Source organism: Oncorhynchus masou, chromosome 29 (genome assembly GCF_036934945.1).
Source record: "Oncorhynchus masou masou isolate Uvic2021 chromosome 29, UVic_Omas_1.1, whole genome shotgun sequence".
Classification (NCBI taxonomy): domain Eukaryota; kingdom Metazoa; phylum Chordata; class Actinopteri; order Salmoniformes; family Salmonidae; genus Oncorhynchus; species Oncorhynchus masou.
The window spans coordinates 62,879,042-62,899,303 of NC_088240.1; the positions used below are offsets into that span (position 1 = coordinate 62,879,042).

General features: G+C 46.7%; 1 protein-coding gene across 1 annotated transcript in view; it reads left to right on the forward strand.

Moving 5' to 3' along the window:
• Positions 1-20,262, forward strand: part of LOC135520227 (synaptic vesicle glycoprotein 2A-like) — a 71,826-nt gene that overhangs the window by 18,055 nt on the left and 33,509 nt on the right. The window contains exon 2 of the mRNA XM_064945626.1: positions 15,001-15,768. Coding sequence (XP_064801698.1) covers positions 15,162-15,768 — 607 coding nt within the window. The 5' untranslated portion in view covers positions 15,001-15,161. The remainder of the gene's footprint in view (positions 1-15,000; positions 15,769-20,262) is intronic.

Sequence of the window (20,262 nt, forward strand, 5' to 3'; positions counted from 1 at the left end):
CGTTCACTGACAGACTCCCCGTGCGACTCATGCCATTTTCTAATGGGATCTTGACTCTTGTCCTGGCAATCTGGCAATCTGGGCTCTAGTGAACTGTAAACAGAGGAGTCAGAGAGAGTCGACTGAAACGGAAACATCATATTCCCTCCTTACTCCACTGTTTGAACGGAGGGAGACACTGTGCACAAAGTCAATACTGCTTACGGTACGAATTTATACACTGAAAGGTATTTAGGGTCTCATGTGCTGTGATTGAACAAACAAAACTTTTGGACAGCCGACCAGACAACTGTACTGTGCAAACAAATCTTCTATTGAGTTACAGGGCCCACTCCACTGTATCTGTTTTCATTGACTTGTGACTTCTATTGATTGTCTCACACCTTATACCGCATTACATACAGTTGGGCCTGTGTCTCTACAATTCTCTTTCAACATACATACAGTTTTTCCACTCACAAACCTTCTTGGCTGGATTAATAACCTTGGTAGCATTAGCTCTAAGCTACATTTGAAACATGCTAGGGTTGTTTTAAGCCACGGTGACGTACCCTTCTGGCATAGAACTGTCTGAACTTGTTGTTGTCTTTAACTTCAGCATATATTCCTCCATTACTATTACCACAATGGTTTAAGGGTGGAAATGAGCAGTGTTGTATCACATTTAGCAAATGGTTGCTCATGTTAGCATTAACAATGATTTTGATTGGAAATTGACCCACCCAATTTCAGCTGTTGACAGTTGCCTACTTGTAGCTCGAGTCTACATTTACTAGTTGTATTTTAGCCGTGTGTCACGCCTTGGTCTTAGTATTTTGTGTTTTAGTTAATTAGTTGGTCAGGCCAGGGTGTGACATGGGTTTATTGTTTGTTGTATTTCTTAGTGGGTTTTTTTAGTTATTGGGATTGTGGCTGATTAGGGGTGTGTGTTGCATAGGTTTGGCTGCCTGAGGCGGTTCTCAATCAGAGTCAGGTGATTCTCGTTGTCTCTGATTGGGAACCGTATTTAGGTAGCCTGGTTTTCACTTTGTATTTCGTGGGTGATTGTTCCTGTCTCTGTGTAGTGTTCACCAGATAGGCTGTAATAGGTTTCACGTTCCGTTTTGTTGTTTTTTGTATGTATAAGTTATTTCGTGTATCGTCATTTGTTCCATTAAAGAACATGAGTAACCAACACGCTGCATTTCGGTCCGACTTTCTTTCGACAAACGAAGAACGCCGTTACACCGTGGTAGGGCCTGTTAAGATAAGCAATTAAAGTAGCTTCAGCCAGAGCATAAGACTGTTCCACTTTAGTGCACTGCCTCACTTTTAACGTGCTAGCTAGCGTTATCTTATTTCCTGTTTCTCTCTGCTCTCTTTTGTTGTTAGCAAGCTGCTGCTTCTGTTCCAGTATTGTGTGTGGTGTAGAGAGGAGCTCCACTGGCCCCCTGGCATCCTCTCAGCTCACTAGAAGGAAATAGGTTTACATAATTAAGTCTTTCATCACTGGCAAACGACAGCTAGGGTTTTGGTCCGGCTCCTCTCGGACACTTAATTTATTATCAATTTACACTTCATTAAAGATGCCAGGCCCAATAGGAGATGTGCTTTACTTTGGAATAACTCATTACGTTGTTATCTTATCAACTTTCTTGCTGTTTATCCCATATATTAAGCCTTTTGTTGTTGCATATTTCCAGAAGGATTTGCTGTCTTGTTGTCCATATCATGACTCACAGATTAGTTAAGGGAAATTAAATATTCTCATCTAAATTTTTTAGTGCTAACAACCGCGTACTTGCAGCAGCATGACTCTTAAGAAGATAATGGTTTATTATTCCAGGCTAAAGAGCCTATTTGTACCTACTCATATCGATCAGTAGTGGGGATGTAAAGGGTAATCTGATAGTGATGGCTAGCTCATTGCATTTAGATGGAGTAGTGAGTGGCTCCTGGTGTGAAGGTCGTGACCATGGAGACAAAGAATGACCAGCCAACCAGCTGGCGCCTCCGAGAGAGATTGAGGCGCTGTGCGAAGATCAAGATTTCTAGACCAAGAGCAGAGGTGGGCAGTTTTATGTGCCCTGAAGATCTTGGATTGCTAAGAGATGATACAATATGCTTTTGGTTTTGGAGCAGCTATTTTACAGAATAGCTTAGATCAGTGGGCCATTAAAGTAAGGTACACCGGGTTATCTAGAATGGGGTAGGTGAGTAATAGCCCTCTTAAACTATTAAAGATCAAGAGCAGAGGTTAGACCTTTAGGGAGTAAGGAGTAACTCTATTTCAGTAGGTGGGGGAGGTCTAATACAGCTTTAATTCTTCTGTTTTATTGTCATGTTTTCTTATCCAAACATATAACTAAATTTGTCCTATGGGAGGGCCTCATTCATCTTCTCTGACTACACATGAAATAAAGTCGGAAGTTTACATACACTTATATTGGAGTCATTAAAACTCATTTTTCAACCACTCCACAAATGTATTTTTAACTATAAACTATAGTTTTGGTGAGTTGGTTAGGACATCTACTTTGTGCATGACACAAGTCATTTTTCCAACAATTGTTTACAGACAGATTATTTCACTTATAATTCACTGTATCACAATTCCAGTGTGTCAGAAGTTTACATACACTAAGTTGACTGTGCCTTTAAACAGCTTGGGAAATTCCAGAAAATTATGTCATGGCTTTAGAAGCTTCTGGTAGGCTAATTGACATAATTTGAGTCAATTGGAGGTGTACTGTGGATGTATTTCAAGGCCTACCTTCAAACTCAGTTCCTCTTTGCTTGACATCATGGGAAAATCAAAAGAAATCAGCCAAGACCTCAGAAAAAAAATTGTAGACCTCCACAAATCTGGTTCATCCTTGGGAGCAATTTCCAAATGCCTGAAGGTACCACGTTAATCTGTATAAACAATAGTATGCAAGTATAAACACCATGGGACCACGCAGCCGTCATACTGCTCATGAAGGAGAGGCATTCTGTCTCCTTGAGATTAACCTACTTTGGTGCGAAAAGTGCAAATCAATCCCCGAACAACAGCAAAGGGCCTTGTGAAGATGCTGGAGGAAACAGGTATGAAAGTATCTATAAAGGCGGCTCAGCTGCGCCAAAACAGCCAGAAAAAAGCCAGACTCCGGTTTATATCTGCACATGGGGACAAAGATCGTACTTTTTGGAGAAATGTCTTTTGGTCTGATGAAACAAAAATAGAACTGTTTGGCCATAATGACCATCGTTATGTTTGGAGGAAAAAGGGGGAGGCTTGCAAGCCGAAGAACACCATCCCAACCGTGAAGCACGGGGGTGGCAGCATCGTGTTGTGGGGGTGCTTTTCTGCAGGAGGGACTGGTGCACTTCACAAAATAGATGGCATCATGAGGGAGGAAAGTTACGTGGATATATTGAAGCAACATCTCAAGACCTCAGTCAGGAAGTTAAAGCTTGGTGGCAAATGGGTCTTCCAAATGGACAATGACCCCAAGCATACTTCCAAAGTTGTGGCAAAATGGCTTAAGGACATCAAAGTCAAGGTATTGAAGTGGCCATCACAAAGCCCTGACCTCAAGCCTATAGAAATTGTGGGCAGAACTGAAAAAGCGTGTGCGAGCAAACCTAATATACAAACCTGACTCAGTTACACCAGCTCTGTCAGGAGGAATGGTCAAAAATTCACCCAACTTATTGTGGGAAGCTTGTGGAAGGCTACTCGAAACGTTTGACCCAAGTTAAGCAATTTGAAGGCAATGCTAGCAAATACTAATTGAGTGTATGTAAACTTCTGACCCACTGGGAATGTGATGAAAGTAATAAAAGCTGAAATAATTTATTCTCTCTGCTTTATTCTGACATTTAACATTTACATTTACATTTAAGTCATTTAGCAGACGCTCTTATCCAGAGCGACTTACAAATTGGTGAATTCACCTTCTGACATCCAGTGGAACAGCCACTTTACAATAGTGCATCTAAATCATTTAAGGGGGGGGTGAGAAGGATTACTTTATCCTATCCTAGGTATTCCTTGAAGAGGTGGGGTTTCAGGTGTCTCCGGAAGGTGGTGATTGACTCCGCTGTCCTGGCGTCGTGAGGGAGTTTGTTCCACCATTGGGGGGCCAGAGCAGCGAACAGTTTTGACTGGGCTGAGCGGGAACTGTACTTCCTCAGTGGTAGGGAGGCGAGCAGGCCAGAGGTGGATGAACGCAGTGCCCTTGTTTGGGTGTAGGGCCTGATCAGAGCCTGGAGGTACTGCGGTGCCGTTCCCCTCACAGCTCCGTAGGCAAGCACCATGGTCTTGTAGCGGATGCGAGCTTCAACTGGAAGCCAGTGGAGAGAGCGGAGGAGCGGGGTGACGTGAGAGAACTTGGGAAGGTTGAACACCAGACGGGCTGCGGCGTTCTGGATGAGTTGTAGGGGTTTAATGGCACAGGCAGGGAGCCCAGCCAACAGCGAGTTGCAGTAATCCAGACGGGAGATGACAAGTGCCTGGATTAGGACCTGCGCCGCTTCCTGTGTGAGGCAGGGTCGTACTCTGCGGATGTTGTAGAGCATGAACCTACAGGAACGGGCCACCGCCTTGATGTTAGTTGAGAACGACAGGGTGTTGTCCAGGATCACGCCAAGGTTCTTAGCGCTCTGGGAGGAGGACACAATGGAGTTGTCAACCGTGATGGCGAGATCATGGAACGGGCAGTCCTTCCCCGGGAGGAAGAGCAGCTCCGTCTTGCCGAGGTTCAGCTTGAGGTGGTGATCCGTCATCCACACTGATATGTCTGCCAGACATGCAGAGATGCAATTCGCCACCTGGCCATCAGAAGGGGGAAAGGAGAAGATTAATTGTGTGTCATCTGCATAGCAATGATAGGAGAGACCATGTGAGGTTATGACAGAGCCAAGTGACTTGGTGTATAGCGAGAATAGGAGAGGGCCTAGAACAGAGCCCTGAGGGACACCAGTGGTGAGAGCGCGTGGCGAGAGACAGATTCTCGCCACGCCACCTGGTAGGAGCGACCTGTCAGGTAGGACGCAATCCAAGCGTGGGCCGCGCCGGAGATGCCCAACTCGGAGAGGGTGGAGAGGAGGATCTGATGGTTCACAGTATCGAAGGCAGCCAATAGGTCTAGAAGGATGAGAGCAGAGGAGAGAGAGTTAGCTTTAGCAGTGCGGAGCGCCTCCGTGATACAGAGAAGAGCAGTCTCAGTTGAATGACTAGTCTTGAAACCTGACTGATTTGGATCAAGAAGGTCATTCTGAGAGAGATAGCGGGAGAGCTGGCCAAGGACGGCACGTTCAAGAGTTTTGGAGAGAAAAGAAAGAAGGGATACTGGTCTGTAGTTGTTGACATCGGAGGGATCGAGTGTAGGTTTTTTCAGAAGGGGTGCAACTCTCGCTCTCTTGAAGACGGAAGGGACGTAGCCAGCGGTCAGGGATGAGTTGATGAGCGAGGTGAGGTAAGGGAGAAGGTCTCCGGAAATGGTCTGGAGAAGAGAGGAGGGGATAGGGTCAAGCGGGCAGGTTGTTGGGCGGCCGGCCGTCACAAGAAGCGAGATTTCATCTGGAGAGAGAGGGGAGAAAGAGGTCAGAGCACAGGGCACAGGGTAGGGCAGTGTGAGCAGAACCAGCGGTGTCGTTTGACTTAGCAAACGAGGATCGGATGTCGTCGACCTTCTTTTCAAAATGGTTGACGAAGTCATCTGCAGAGAGGGAGGAGGGGGGGGGGAGGGGGAGGAGGATTCAGGAGGGAGGAGAAGGTGGCAAAGAGCTTCCTAGGGTTAGAGGAATTTAGAGTGGAAGAAAGTGGCTTTAGCAGCAGAGACAGAGGAGGAAAATGTAGAGAGGAGGGAGTGAAAGGATGCCAGGTCCGCAGGGAGGCGAGTTTTCCTCCATTTCCGCTCGGCTGCCCGGAGCACTGTTCTGTGAGCTCGCAATGAGTCGTCGAGCCACGGAGCGGGAGGGGAGGACCGAGCCGGCCTGGAGGATAGGGGACATAGAGAGTCAAAGGATGCAGAAAGGGAAGAGAGGAGGGTTGAGGAGGCAGAATCAGGAGATAGGTTGGAGAAGGTATGAGCAGAGGGAAGAGATGATAGGATGGAAGAGGAGAGAGTAGCGGGGGAGAGAGAGCGGAGGTTGGGACGGCGCGATACCATCCGAGTAGGGGCAGTGTGGGAAGTGTTGGATGAGAGCGAGAGGGAAAAGGATACAAGGTAGTGGTCGGAGACTTGGAGGGGAGTTGCAATGAGGTTAGTGGAAGAACAGCATCTAGTAAAGATGAGGTCGAGCGTATTGCCTGCCTTGTGAGTAGGGGGAAGGTGAGAGGGTGAGGTCAAAAGAGGAGAGGAGTGGAAAGAAGGAGGCAGAGAGGAATGAGTCAAAGGTAGACGTGGGGAGGTTAAAGTCGCCCAGGACTGTGAGAGGTGAGCCGTCCTCAGGAAAGGAGCTTATCAAGGCATCAAGCTCATTGATGAACTCTCCGAGGGAACCTGGAGGGCGATAAATGATAAGGATGTTAAGCTTGAAAGGGCTGGTAACTGTGACAGCATGGAATTCAAAGGAGGCGATAGACAGATGGGTAAGGGGAGAAAGAGAGAATGACCACTTGGGAGAGATGAGGATCCCGGTGCCACCACCCCGCTAACATTCTTAAATAAAGTGGTGATCCTAACTGACCTAAAACAGGGAATGTTTACTGGGATTAAATGTCAGGAATTGTGAAAAACTGAGTTTAAATGTATTTGGCTAAGGTGATTGTAAACTTCAACTCTATGTCCTCGGGTTGCTAGATTGAGATGTCTTACCAAAGCAGACAGCTCCCAACAGAGTCATTCTGTGTAAGGATCCTTGTAAACTATGGACCATTAACCACTAATGATGTCAAGGCAGGAAACTCCTGCATCAATACAGGCAGGCACAAGGGACAAACGTTTTCTTTGCATGGTGATATACTCTGATACATTATCTGTCTGTTTCAAATTATATAATTTTTCTCTTCATTGAATGGAATTTATATCAACATGGATTCATTAGATTCCCTCTCAGCCCACATTTCCAATCTCATTACAATTTAATATAATGTTGTCAAAATATTCAATTATTCAATGTTTTCTTAGAGAGGCTGCTGGCATACACATCAGCATATAGAACTATTCTTGAGCTTCCTCCTCTTTACGCACTAACTCCATGTGTAATGCAACCACAAGGTTGTTCCCTTCCTGGGAAACCTGCTTGTTACTGCAGGCCTCATGTTTTATACATTACTGTATGTCTGCTCTTGTTCACCTGCCAAAGGTCCTACAGGAGGATTTCAATTTCATATTTACCTCCATATGTTTTTCAAGTATTTCTTTATTATAATTCATATTCCCACCTGCACGACAAGCTCTGTTCAGTAGGAATGGAAGATTGTCTCTCTTGTGCTTTCTCTTCCCTGAACGATGCTTGTGGTACCATGAACCCAGGTTTAAATGCAATGGCTTCAGGATTCTCGAGCAATACAGATGTAGGTTCTTAATTTGCGCCAGTTTGCTACAGCAGGAAAATAACCTTACAGCAACAGGCAATGTGAATTATTATGTGGATAATAATTCATGGATATTTTTGTAGGGGTTGATACATTTTCCGTTAAGGGCAAATCAAGTCTGAAATTTCAAAGTGGAAATGACAAACTTTAGAAGCCTTTTTAAAACTCAAATACACTACAAGTTTGCGTTTCCTGCTGTGCATGAAAATTCTCTGCAACAAAAAAGTGATCAGATTAAGATCCTACATCTGTAGCTAGCAGATGGGGTCTGACTCAGAGTCAGGGATTTCAAGGGCAAGTAGGGGCCATCTCACTCACTGCCATTTATATGGAAATTGGGCTTCTATGTTCCACACTGGTGGCACCTAATGCGCACTTTACCGTGTGAAGTGGATGAAGCAAATCCACATACAATATATTGGCCTATATTAGCCCAGCAGCGAACATGCAATTCAATGCAATCTAATTAATTTACATTGACATGCAATCATGTTTCAGTGTCACAGTATCTGCTAATACAGTGCATGTTTGGAGGAACTGGTCATACATAGGACACAAAGCTGGGATAATATGTCATATTCATATGAATTTAATAATTTCCATCCATTGTATTCATCCACTGTATTCATATTATTCTCAACGCATAGACATCACCAAAGTCACCTTTATATGTGGGACATAATAGTGCTCTTTACCTTGGTAGAAAAGACAGAGGTCAGAGATGACTGATATAGCTGCTGTTGTTTCCGGGGTTCATTTTCAGTCTAAGTGAGTGTTACTTGGAAACACAGTCTTCCCAGAAGACCTTTGGGTTCAGTGATCTCTGCCAGTCTGTTGTCTGAGCAGCTCCCCAGCCCTCCATCCTCTTCTCCAGTTTCTCTCCTCTCCTCTCCTCTCCTCTCCTCTCCTCTCCTCTCCTCTCCTCTCCTCTCCTCTCCTCTCCTCTCCTCTCCTCTCCTCTCCTCTCCTCTCCTCCAGTTTCTATCCCATCTGATCTCATGCTACTTAGCCAGGACACTTCTAACACAGTATAGGAAGTAGTCAGTTTGGTAAGGCTGTAATAGTAGCCTGTTACACAGTTGACTTGGTAATTACGTATGTGCCTTTTTGGTACCAGGTACTGAATCGCAGCACCAGAGAGTACCCCTTGTCCAACAGGTACTAGCTGAAATAGAACCGTAAAATAAAGTGTTAACAGATTAAAGGGGAGTCACTAACCAAAGAAGGGTGGGGACTGTTACAGTATTTCAGAGTGTGTGCATGGTCATTGGGTTCAGCTATGGTCTATGGATCCTCCCTGAGGCCTGTTCTCTTCTCCTGCTGTGTCTCCTCCTCTTCAAAGGACCAGAGAATCCAATAGCATTAGGCAGCCACAGTGGGCACCAACACCACTCTATCAAGGGATCAGCTTCACACTGTCTCCTACACATCCCCATTTGGGATTGGTGTTATTCTCAAACTAACAGCATACAGTCACATTTCTGAAAAAATCGAATTTGTATTCACTAAAGAAACATCATATTTTAAGGTTGTATAGTAGGCTAGGCTATATATTGTGCATGGATTTCAATGAACAGTGTGCACACTTTCTCTCTTAAGATATTGTATATTAATCTGACAATCTGACTGCATCTGTTTCCCTTGGCTCTATTGCTGTGTTCCTCTGTGAGACAAATTTGATGGACCTGTGTGTGTGACAGAGGTGCAGGGAAAAGAGCAGGCGACTAGGCTGCCCATTTTTCTGTCAGCCTTGTTCTCCGGGTCAAGGTTTAACCTGCCTGCTATCTCTGGAGACTCTAGCAGGAGAGAGAGACTGGGAGGTTAAACAGCACAGCCCAGGCAGGTTAGCGTTGCCGATAGTGCCACGAGGAGAGGAATACACAACAGAAATAACAGAGTGAAGCTGAGAACCAATTATCCTTACCCACAAATAACAGAGAGAGAGAGAGAGCCAGGGGAGGGAGAGAGAGAAACAGAGAGAGAGAACCAGGGGAGGGAGAGAGAGAAACAGAGATAGAGAGCCAGGGGAGGGAGAGAGATAAACAGAGAGAGAGAACCAGGGGAGGGAGAGAGAGAAACAGAGATAGGGAAGGAGGGAGAGAGAGAAACAGAGATAGAGAGCCAGGGGAGGGAGAGAGAGAAACAGAGAGAGAGAACCAGGGGAGGGAGAGAGAGAAACAGAGATAGGGATGGAGGGAGAGAGAGAGAGAAACAGAGAGAGAAACAGAACCAGGGGAGGGAGAGAGAGAAACAGAGATAGGGAAGGAGGGACAGAGAGAAACAGAGATAGAGAGCCAGGGGAGGGAGAGAAATAGAGATAGAGAAGGAGGGAGAGAGAGAAACAGAGATAGAGAGCCAGGGGAGAGAGAGAAACAGAGATAGAGAGCCAGGGGAGGGAGAGAGAGAAACAGAGATAGAAAGCCAGGGGAGGGACAGAGAGACAGAGAGAGAGAACCAGGGGAGGGAGAGAGAGAAAACAGAGATAGAGAGCCAGGGGAGGGAGAGAGAGAAACAGAGATAGAGAGCCAGGGGAGGGAGAGAGAGAAACAGAGAGAGAGAACCAGGGGAGGGAGAGAGAGAAACAGTGATAGGGATGGAGGGAGAGAGAGAGAGAAACAGAGATAGGGATGGAGGGAGAGAGAGAGAGAAACAGAGAGAGACAGAACCAGGGGAGGGAGAGAGAAACAGAGATAGGGAAGGAGGGACAGAGAGAAACAGAGATAGAGAGCCAGGGGAGGGAGAGAAACAGAGATAGGGAAGGAGAGAGAGAGAGAGAAACAGAGATAGAGAGCCAGGGGAGGGAGAGAGAGAAACAGAGATAGAGAGCCAGGGGAGGGAGAGAGAGAAACAGAGATAGAAAGCCAGGGGAGGGAGAGAGAGAGAGAACCAGGGGAGGGAGAGAGAGAAACAGAGATAGGGAAGGAGGGAGAGAGATAAACAGAGATAGAGAGCCAGGGGAGGGAGAGAGAGAAACAGAGAGCCAGGGGAGGGAGAGAGAGAAACAGTGATAGGGATGGAGGGAGAGAGAGAGAGAAACAGAGATAGGGATGGAGGGAGAGAGAGAGAGAAACAGAGAGAGACAGAACCAGGGGAGGGAGAGAGAGAAACAGAGATAGGGAAGGAGGGACAGAGAGAAACAGAGATAGAGAGCCAGGGAGGGAGAGAAAAACAGAGATAGGAGCCAGGGAGAGAGAGAGAGAAACAGAGATAGAGAGCCAGGGGAGGGAGAGAGAGAAACAGAGATAGAGAGCCAGGATAGGAGGGAGAGAGAGAAAACAGAGATAGAAAGCCAGGGGAGGGAGAGAGAGAAAGAGAGAGCCAGGGGAGGGAGAGAGAGAAACAGAGATAGGGAAGGAGGGAGAGAGATAAACAGAGATAGAGGAGAATGACAAGAGGGAAAGAGATGAAGGATGGGGAAAGGAGAGAGGATGAAGACAGGGAGGAGAGAATAGAGAGAGAATAGAGAAAGAGAGCAGCTGAGACGAGAGAACAGAGATGGAGGGACAAAAGAAAAGAGATAGGGAAGGAAATGACAGGAGGAAACAGAGATAGAGAGCCAGGGGGAGACACAGAGACACAACACTAGACAGGGGAGAGAGACACTCACTAGACACTCACCAGACACAACACTAGACACACACCAGACACTCACCAGACACTCACCAGACACAACACTAGACATACACCAGACACTCACCAGACACTCACCAGACACAACACTAGACACACACCAGACACTCACCAGACACTCACAAGTCACTCACCAGACACTCACCAGACACTCACTAGACACACACCAGACACTCACCAGACACAACACTAGACACACACCAGTTACTCACCAGACACAACACTAGACACTCACCAGACACAACACTAGACACACACCAGACACTCACCAGACACTCACCAGACACTCACCAGACACTCACTAGACACACACTAGACACTCACCAGACACAACACTAGACACACACCAGACACTCACCAGACACTCACTATACACACACCAGACACTCACTAGACACATAATAGACACTCACTAGACACTCACTAGACACACACTAGACACACACTAGACACTCACTAGACACATACTAGACACTTACTAGACCACACTAGACCACACTAGACACACACTAGACACACACTAGACACTTACTAGACCACACTAGACACTCACCAGACACTCACCAGACACTCACCAGACACTCACCAGACACTCACTAGACACACACTAGACACACACCAGACACTCAGCAGACACTCACTAGACACTCACCAGACACAACACTAGACACACACCAGTTACTCACCAGACACAACACTAGACACTCACCAGACACAACACTAGACACACACCAGACACTCACCAGACAATCACCAGACACTCACCAGACACTCACCAGACACTCACTAGACACACACTAGACACTCACCAGACACAACACTAGACACACACCAGACACTCACCAGACACATAATAGACACTCACTAGACACACACTAGACACACACTAGACACTCACTAGACACATTCTAGACACTTACTAGACCACACTAGACCACACTAGACACACACTAGACACACACTAGACACTCACCAGACACTCACTATACACACACCAGACACTCACCAGACACAACACTAGACACACACCAGTTACTCACCAGACACAACACTAGACACTCACCAGACACAACACTAGACACACACCAGACACTCACCAGACACTCACCAGACACTCACTAGACACACTAGACACTCACCAGACACAACACTAGACACACACCAGACACTCACCAGACACAACACCAGACAATCACCAGACACAACACTAGACACACACCAGACACTCACCAGACACTCACAAGTCACTCACCAGACACTCACCAGACACAACACTAGACACACACCAGACACTCACCAGACACAACACTAGACACTAGACACACTAGACACACACTAGACACACACCAGACCTCACCAGACACACACTAGACACTCACACACATACTAGACACTCACTAGACCACACTAGACACATACCAGACAGTCACTAGACACATACCAGACACTCACTAGACACACACTAGACACACATTAGACACTCACTAGACACATACTAGACACTCACTAGACACTCACTAGACACACTAGACAGACACTCACTACATACTAGACACTCACCAGACAAAACACTAGACACACACCAGACACTCACCAGACACTCACTATACACAGACACTCACCAGACACTCACTAGACACTCACTAGACACAGACACAACACTAGACACACACTAGACACTCACCAGACACTCACTATACACACACCAGTTACTCACCAGACACAACACTAGACACTCACCAGACACAACACTAGACACTCACCAGACACTCACCAGACACAACACCAGACACTTACTACACAGACACTCACTAGACACTCACCAGACACACCAGACACTCACCAGACACTCACAGACACAGACACACCAGACACTCAGCAGACACTCACCAGACACTCACCAGACACAACACTAGACACTCACCAGACACAACACTAGACACACACCAGACACTCACCAGACACTCACTAGACACACACTAGACACTCACCAGACACATACACTAGACACTCACTAGACACTCACAGACACTCACTATACACACACCAGACACTCACTAGACACATAATAGACACTCACTAGACACACACTAGACACACACTAGACACTCACTAGACACATACTAGACACACACTAGACACACACTAGACACTTACTAGACACACACCAGACACTCACCAGACACACACCAGACACTCACCAGACACTCACCAGACACTCACTAGACACAACACTAGACACACACCAGACACACACCAGACACTCACCAGACACTCACCAGACACTCACCAGACACAACACTAGACACACACCAGACACTCACCAGACACACACTAGACACATACCAGACACTCACCAGACACAACACTAGACACACACTAGACACACACTAGACACTCACTAGACACTCACTAGACACTCACTAGACCACACTAGACACACACTAGACACACACTAGACACTCACTAGACACATACTAGACACTTACTAGACCACACTAGACCACACTAGACACACACTAGACACACACTAGACACTCACTAGACACATACTAGACACTTACTAGACCACACTAGACCACACTAGACACTTACTAGACCACACTAGACCACACTAGACACACACTAGACACACACTAGACACTCACTAGACACATACTAGACACTTACTAGACCACACTAGACCACACTAGACACACACTAGACACACACTAGACCACACTAGACAAACACTAGGCAAACTTAGAAAGCATTATTGCCACGTCACATCACCGAATACCACAAGATGATTTTTAAGTTGATATAGCTGAAGGACTAAGCTATCTCCCAAAATAAACTGGTAGTGTTACCTAATTGCCTACAGTAACTCATCATATTAATCCATTCATCTGCTAGACATGTAGGCTTATATCACCCCATTCTCCAGATTGTCAGACAGGAAATACTAATCTCTCTTTATAGACTTCCTGGGAACAAATGTAATTGCAGTGCTCCTAACTGCTCCTAACCTTCAGTGTTGCTGTATATAGCCTAGTGGTTAGAGTGGTGGACTAGCAACCGGAGGATTGCAAGTTCAAATCCCTGAGCTGACAAGGTACAAATCTGTCATTCTGTTCCTGAACAGGCAGTTAACCCGCTGTTCCTAGACCGTCATTGAAAATAAGAATTTCTTCATAACTGACTTGCCTAGTAAAATAAAGGAAAAAAATGTTCCCTTGAAGGTTTGATTCAAGCCGAGAGCCATTAGAAATGCCATGCTGTGACTTGTGGACGGGCTGGGGGAGAGCTACGAGATAACTGGTGCTCAATCAATGCAGGCCACTGGGTTAGAACAGGTGTTCTTCTGTCATTTTCTACTTAAAGCTGTCATTTCCACTTATTAAGGACATTACATTGGGTCAGATAAGGTGGGCTGAATGGGCTCAGCCATAGGAATAAGACCATTTGTTGAGAATCATGAATACAGGTACTGAGAGCCTCCATGCGGTTACTGACTTCACTTGAGTTTGGCTTTCTGTGGCACGTGCAGCACAGGAGGCAAGACGGATCATGATAATGGCTGGGATGGAGGAAATGGAATGGTGTCAAACACGTGTTCGATACAATTCCATTTATTCCCCTCAAGCCATTACTATGAGCCCGTCCTCCCAATGAAGGTGCCACCGGCCAGCTGTCATGTACAGACGCAGGTGTATACTCTTATGAAGATTCCAACCGTATGTAAACACCATAGTTTGTATTTCTTGAATGGAAGTTGACGTAGTGAGAATGAGTGAGAACTGCGAACGGACAGTTGATGCTGCGTAGTGTCTTTCCACAGTGTTGGAGGTGCCGTTCTCACACAATCCCCTCTTTCATTCCAGGTCTCAATTTGGAGGAAGATATTCTATCTGTAGCTGATAAAGGAGCTGTCCGTGGCGCTGAATTCCAGATCCACAGAGATCCCCAGTGCACACCCATGCCCTTGTGCCACTCCTGATATCTCCCGTTCCTAGCAGCAACCAACCTCACCGCCAGAGCCAAGATGGATGACGGCTACGGACAAGACGGACGTCAGGACTTCATCCGCGGTGCCAAAGACATCGCCAAGGTGGTGAAGAAGCAGGCGGGCAAGAAGGTGGGCCGCAGTGTGGACAAAATGGCCGACGAGTACACTAAGCGCTCATACAAGCGCTTCGAGGAAGAGGACGAGGATGACGACTACCCCGTGCAGCAAAGCCAAGATGGCGACGGCTACTACCGCAATGACAGCCGGGCTAACGACGACGAGGGCGGCCACAGCGACTCCACGGAAGGTCACGACGAAGACGATGAGATCTACGAGGGAGAGTACCAGGGGATCCCCCGGGCGGAGTCCGGCAAAACGGGTCCGGTGGACGGGATGGCCCCCCAAGCTCAGATCAGGGACCTGGCCCAGTTCGAGGCGGAGAGGAGGAAGGATCAGGAGGAGCTGGCCCAGCAGTACGAGACCATCCTGCAGGAGTGTGGCCATGGGAAGTTCCAGTGGACGCTGTACTTTGTTCTGGGGCTGGCCCTCATGGCAGACGGTGTGGAGATCTTCGTGGTGGGCTTTGTGCTACCCAGCGCAGAGAAGGACATGTGTCTGTCAGAGGAAAGCAAGGGCATGTTGGGTAAGATGGTTCTATTGGCCAGCCTGCTATCGATTATTCTAACTGTGTTACTCTCTCTATTCTGGTTCCCTTATTCCTCTTTCCCTCCTTGTTTATTCGCTCTTTTGCCCTCTCTTTCTTTTTCCCTCTCTCTCTTTTTCCCTCTCACTCTCTTTTTCCCTCTCACTCTCTTTTTCCCTCTCACTCTCTTTTTCCCTCTCACTCTCTTTTTCCCTCTCTCTCTTTTTCCCTCTCTCTCTTTTTCCCTCTCACTCTCTTTTTCCCTCTCACTCTCTTTTTCCCCCTCACTCTCTTTTTCCCTCTCTCTTTTTCCCTTTCTCTCTTTTTCCCTCTCACTCTCTTTTTCCCTCTCCCTCACTTTCTTTTTCCCTCTTTCTTTTTTCCCTCTCTCTCTTTTTCCCTCTCTCTCTTTTTCCCTCTCACTCTCCTTTTCCCTCTCTCTCTCTTTTTCCCTCACTCTCATTTTCCCTCACTCTCTTTTTCCCTCTCACTCTCTTTTTCCCACTCTCTCTTTTTCCCTCTCACTCTCTTTTTCCCTCTCACTCTCTTTTTCCCTCCCTCTCACTCTCTTTTTCCCTCTCTCTCTTTTTCCCTCTCTCTCTTTTTCCCCTCTCTCTTTTTTCTCACTCTCTCCCTCTCTTTTTTCCCTCTCACTTTTCTCTCTTTTTCCTCCTCTCCCTCTCTCCTTTTCCCTCTCTCTCTTTTTCCCTCTCTCTCTTTTTCCCTCTCACTCTCTTTTTCCCTCTCACTCTCTTTTTCCCTCTCACTCTCTTTTCCCTCTCTCTCTTTTTCCCTCTCACTCTCTTTTTCCCTCTCACTCTCTTTTTCCCTCTCACTCTCTTTTTCCCTCTCTCTCTTTTTCCCTCTCTCTCTTTTTGCCTCTCACTCTCTTCATCAGTTTTTGTCTGCATCTCTTTATTCCCTACAAAAGCAAGCTTGAGTTCAAAGAGGTGGCCTATTCAAGGGATATTTCAGGATTTTGGCAATGAGGCATGCATTCTAGTAAATACTACTTCCAGTCATTGCGCTACCACTAGTTAGCATTAGCTCGAGAAACTACCTCTAACGTCCTTCATACTGGGCTCCCGGGTGGCGCAGAGGTCTTGGGCATTGCATCTCAGTGCAAGAGGCGTCACTACAGTCCCTGGTTCGATTCCAGGCTGTATCACATCTGGCCGTGATTGGGATTCCCATAGGGCGGTGCACTATTGTCCCAGCGTTGTCCGGGTTTGGCTGGGGCAGGCCGTCATTGTAAATAAGAGTTTGTTCTTAACTGAATTGTCTAGTTAAATAAAGTAAATTTAAAAAAATGAGACATAAAAATGCTATCCAGAAATTAATCTTGCGCGGGAAGTAGAATAAGGGCCGCATTGCCAAAATCCTGAAGTATCCCTTTAATATAAAATGTTCCCCATGCCACATTTTCCCCATACTCTTATTATTTTAACACACTTTATATGAAGTTACAGTAGTTAAAGGCCTTTAGGATTCACTGCCCATGTAACTACTGAACGCCCCCTTTAATTCTCAAACCATCTCTGAAATCCAAGCCAAATCCTATACATGTTTTGGTTCAGGTGTTTTATAGCAGAATATACTGCACACTGGAGACCATAGCATAGGCCCATTAAGAGAATGGTGTGTGCTGTGTGAAGTTACTCATGTGACCATTTCCCTTGCTGGGGGACAATGTCCATTCCATGCCATCTGTCTTTGGCCATTCAGCAAGGACACAATGAATGAGGGCTATGGTCCTAACACATTCAACTCATTCTGTATTTATACTGGCAGGCCATGTGTTATGCATGTTGTTTTTTATCGTTTCGTTTTGTTTGTCTTGTTGCTTTTTGTTTGATGTGGGGAGTGAGGTCAGCGTATTGAATGGCGTGTTCAAAGGGGTATCATGTTTTTATAGCATAGCAGAATTAAGAATGGACTCAAACAAATCTAATCAAATCAAATGTATTTATATAGCCCTTCGTACATCAGCTGATATCTCAAAGTGCTGTACAGAAACCCAGCCTAAAACCCCAAACAGCAAGCAATGCAGGTGTAGAAGCACGGTGGTTAGGAAAAACTCCCTAGAAAGGCCAAAACCTAGGAAGAAACCTAGAGAGGAACCAGGCTATGTGGGGTGGCCAGTCCTCTTCTGGCTGTGCCGGGTAGAGATTATAACAGAACATGGCCAAGATGTTCAAATGTTCATAAATGACCAGCATGGTCAAATAATAATAAGGCAGAACAGTTGAAACTGGAGCAGCAGCACGGCCAGGTGGACTGGGGACAGCAAGGAGTCATCATGTCAGGTAGTCCTGGGGCATGGTCCTAGGGCTCAGGTCCTCCGAGAGAGAGAAAGAAAGAGAATTAGAGAGAGCATATGTGGGGTGGCCAGTCCTCTTCCGGCTGTGCCGGGTGGAGATTATAACAGAACATGGCCAAGATGTTCAAATGTTCATAAATGACCAGCATGGTCAAATAATAATAAGGCAGAACAGTTGAAACTGGAGCAGCAGCACAGCCAGGTGGACTGGGGACAGCAAGGAGTCATCATATCAGGTAGTCCTGGGGCATGGTCCTAGGGCTCAGGTCCTCCGAGAGAGAGAAGGAGAGAATTAGAGAATGCACACTTAGATTCACACAGGACACCGAATTGGACAGGAGAAGTACTCCAGATATAACAAACTGACCCCAGCCCCCCGACACATAAACTACTGCAGCATAACTACTGGAGGCTGAGACAGGAGGGGTCAGGAGACACTGTGGCCCCATCCGAGGACACCCCCGGACAGGGCCAAACAGGAAGGATATAACCCCACCCACTTTGCCAAAGCACAGCCCCCACACCACTAGAGGGATATCTTCAACCACCAACTTACCATCCTGAGACAAAGCTGAGTATAGGCCGCAAAGATCTCCCTCATGGCACAACCCAAGGGGGGAGGCCAACCCAGACAGGATGACCACATCAGTGAATCAACCCACTCAGGTGACGCACCCCTTCCAGGGACGGCATGAGAGAGGCCCAGTAAGCCAGTGACTCAGCCCCTGTAATAGGGTTAGAGGCACCGAATCTCAGTGGAAAGAGGGGAACCGGCCAGGCAGAGACAGCAAGGGTGGTTCGTTGCTCCAGAGCCTTTCCGTTCACCTTCCCACTCCTGGGCCAGACTACACTCAATCATATGACCCACTGAAGAGATGAGTCTTCAGTAAAGACTTAAAGGTTGAGACCGAGTTTGCGTCTCTGACATGGGTAGGCAGACCGTTCCATAAAAATGGAGCTCTATAGGAGAAAGCCCTGCCTCCAGCTGTTTGCTTAGAAATTCTAGGGACAATTAGGAGGCCTGCGTCTTGTGACCGTAGCGTACGTGTAGGTACAGTGCCTTGCGAAAGTATTCAGCCCCCTTGAACTTTGCGACCTTTTGCCACATTTCAGGCTTCAAACATAAAGATATAAAGCTGTATTTTTTGTGAAGAATCAACAACAAGTGGGACACAATCATGAAGTGGAACGACATTTATTGGATATTTCAAACTTTTTTAACAAATCAAAAACTGAAAAATTGGGCGTGCAAAATTAACAACAAGTGGGACACAATCATGAAGTGGAACGACATTTATTGGATATTTCAAACTTTTTTAACAAATCAAAAACTGAAAAATTGGGCGTGCAAAATTATTCAGCCCCCTTAAGTTAATACTTTGTAGCGCCACCTTTTGCTGCGATTACAGCTGTAAGTCGCTTGGGGTATGTCTCTATCAGTTTTGCACATCGAGAGACTGAAATCTTTTCCCATTCCTGTTATGTACTTGAGTGAAGACCCAAAAGCGGTTTTAACAGAAAACAGAGTTCTTTAATGAAAAACAGGAATGGCATAAATCCTCTTCCAACGTAGTCAATGGAACAAAAGAACGTTAGTATAATGCAGGATGCACCTGCCAGGCAGACTCCGACAGGATAGGACAAGGTGGAAGCAAACGGGACGACAGCTTGCTTCTGGCATCAAAAACACAAACAAGAATCAGACACTGAAAGTAGCAGGAACAGAGAGAGAAATAGAGACCTAATCAGAGGGGGAAGAGAGAACAGGTGGGAAAGAGTGAATGAGCTAGTTAGGGGAGATGTAGAACAGCTGAAGAATGAGAGACAGAGAAGGTAACCTAAAAGACCAGCAGAGAGAGACAGAGTGAAGAGAAAGGACAGGAACAGACATAACAAGACATGACAGTACCCCCACTCACCGAGCGCCTCCTGGCGCACTCGAGGAGGAAACCTGGCGGCAACGGAGGAAATCATCGATCAGCGAACGGTCCAGCACGTCCCGAGAGGGAACCCAACTCCTCTCCTCAGGACCGTACCCCTCCCAATCCACTAGGTACTGATGACCACGGCCCCGGGCGCATGTCCAAAATCTTACGAACCCTGTAGATGGGTGCGCCCTCGACAAGGATGGGGGAGAGGGACGAGCGGGGGCGCGAAGAACGGGCTTAACACAG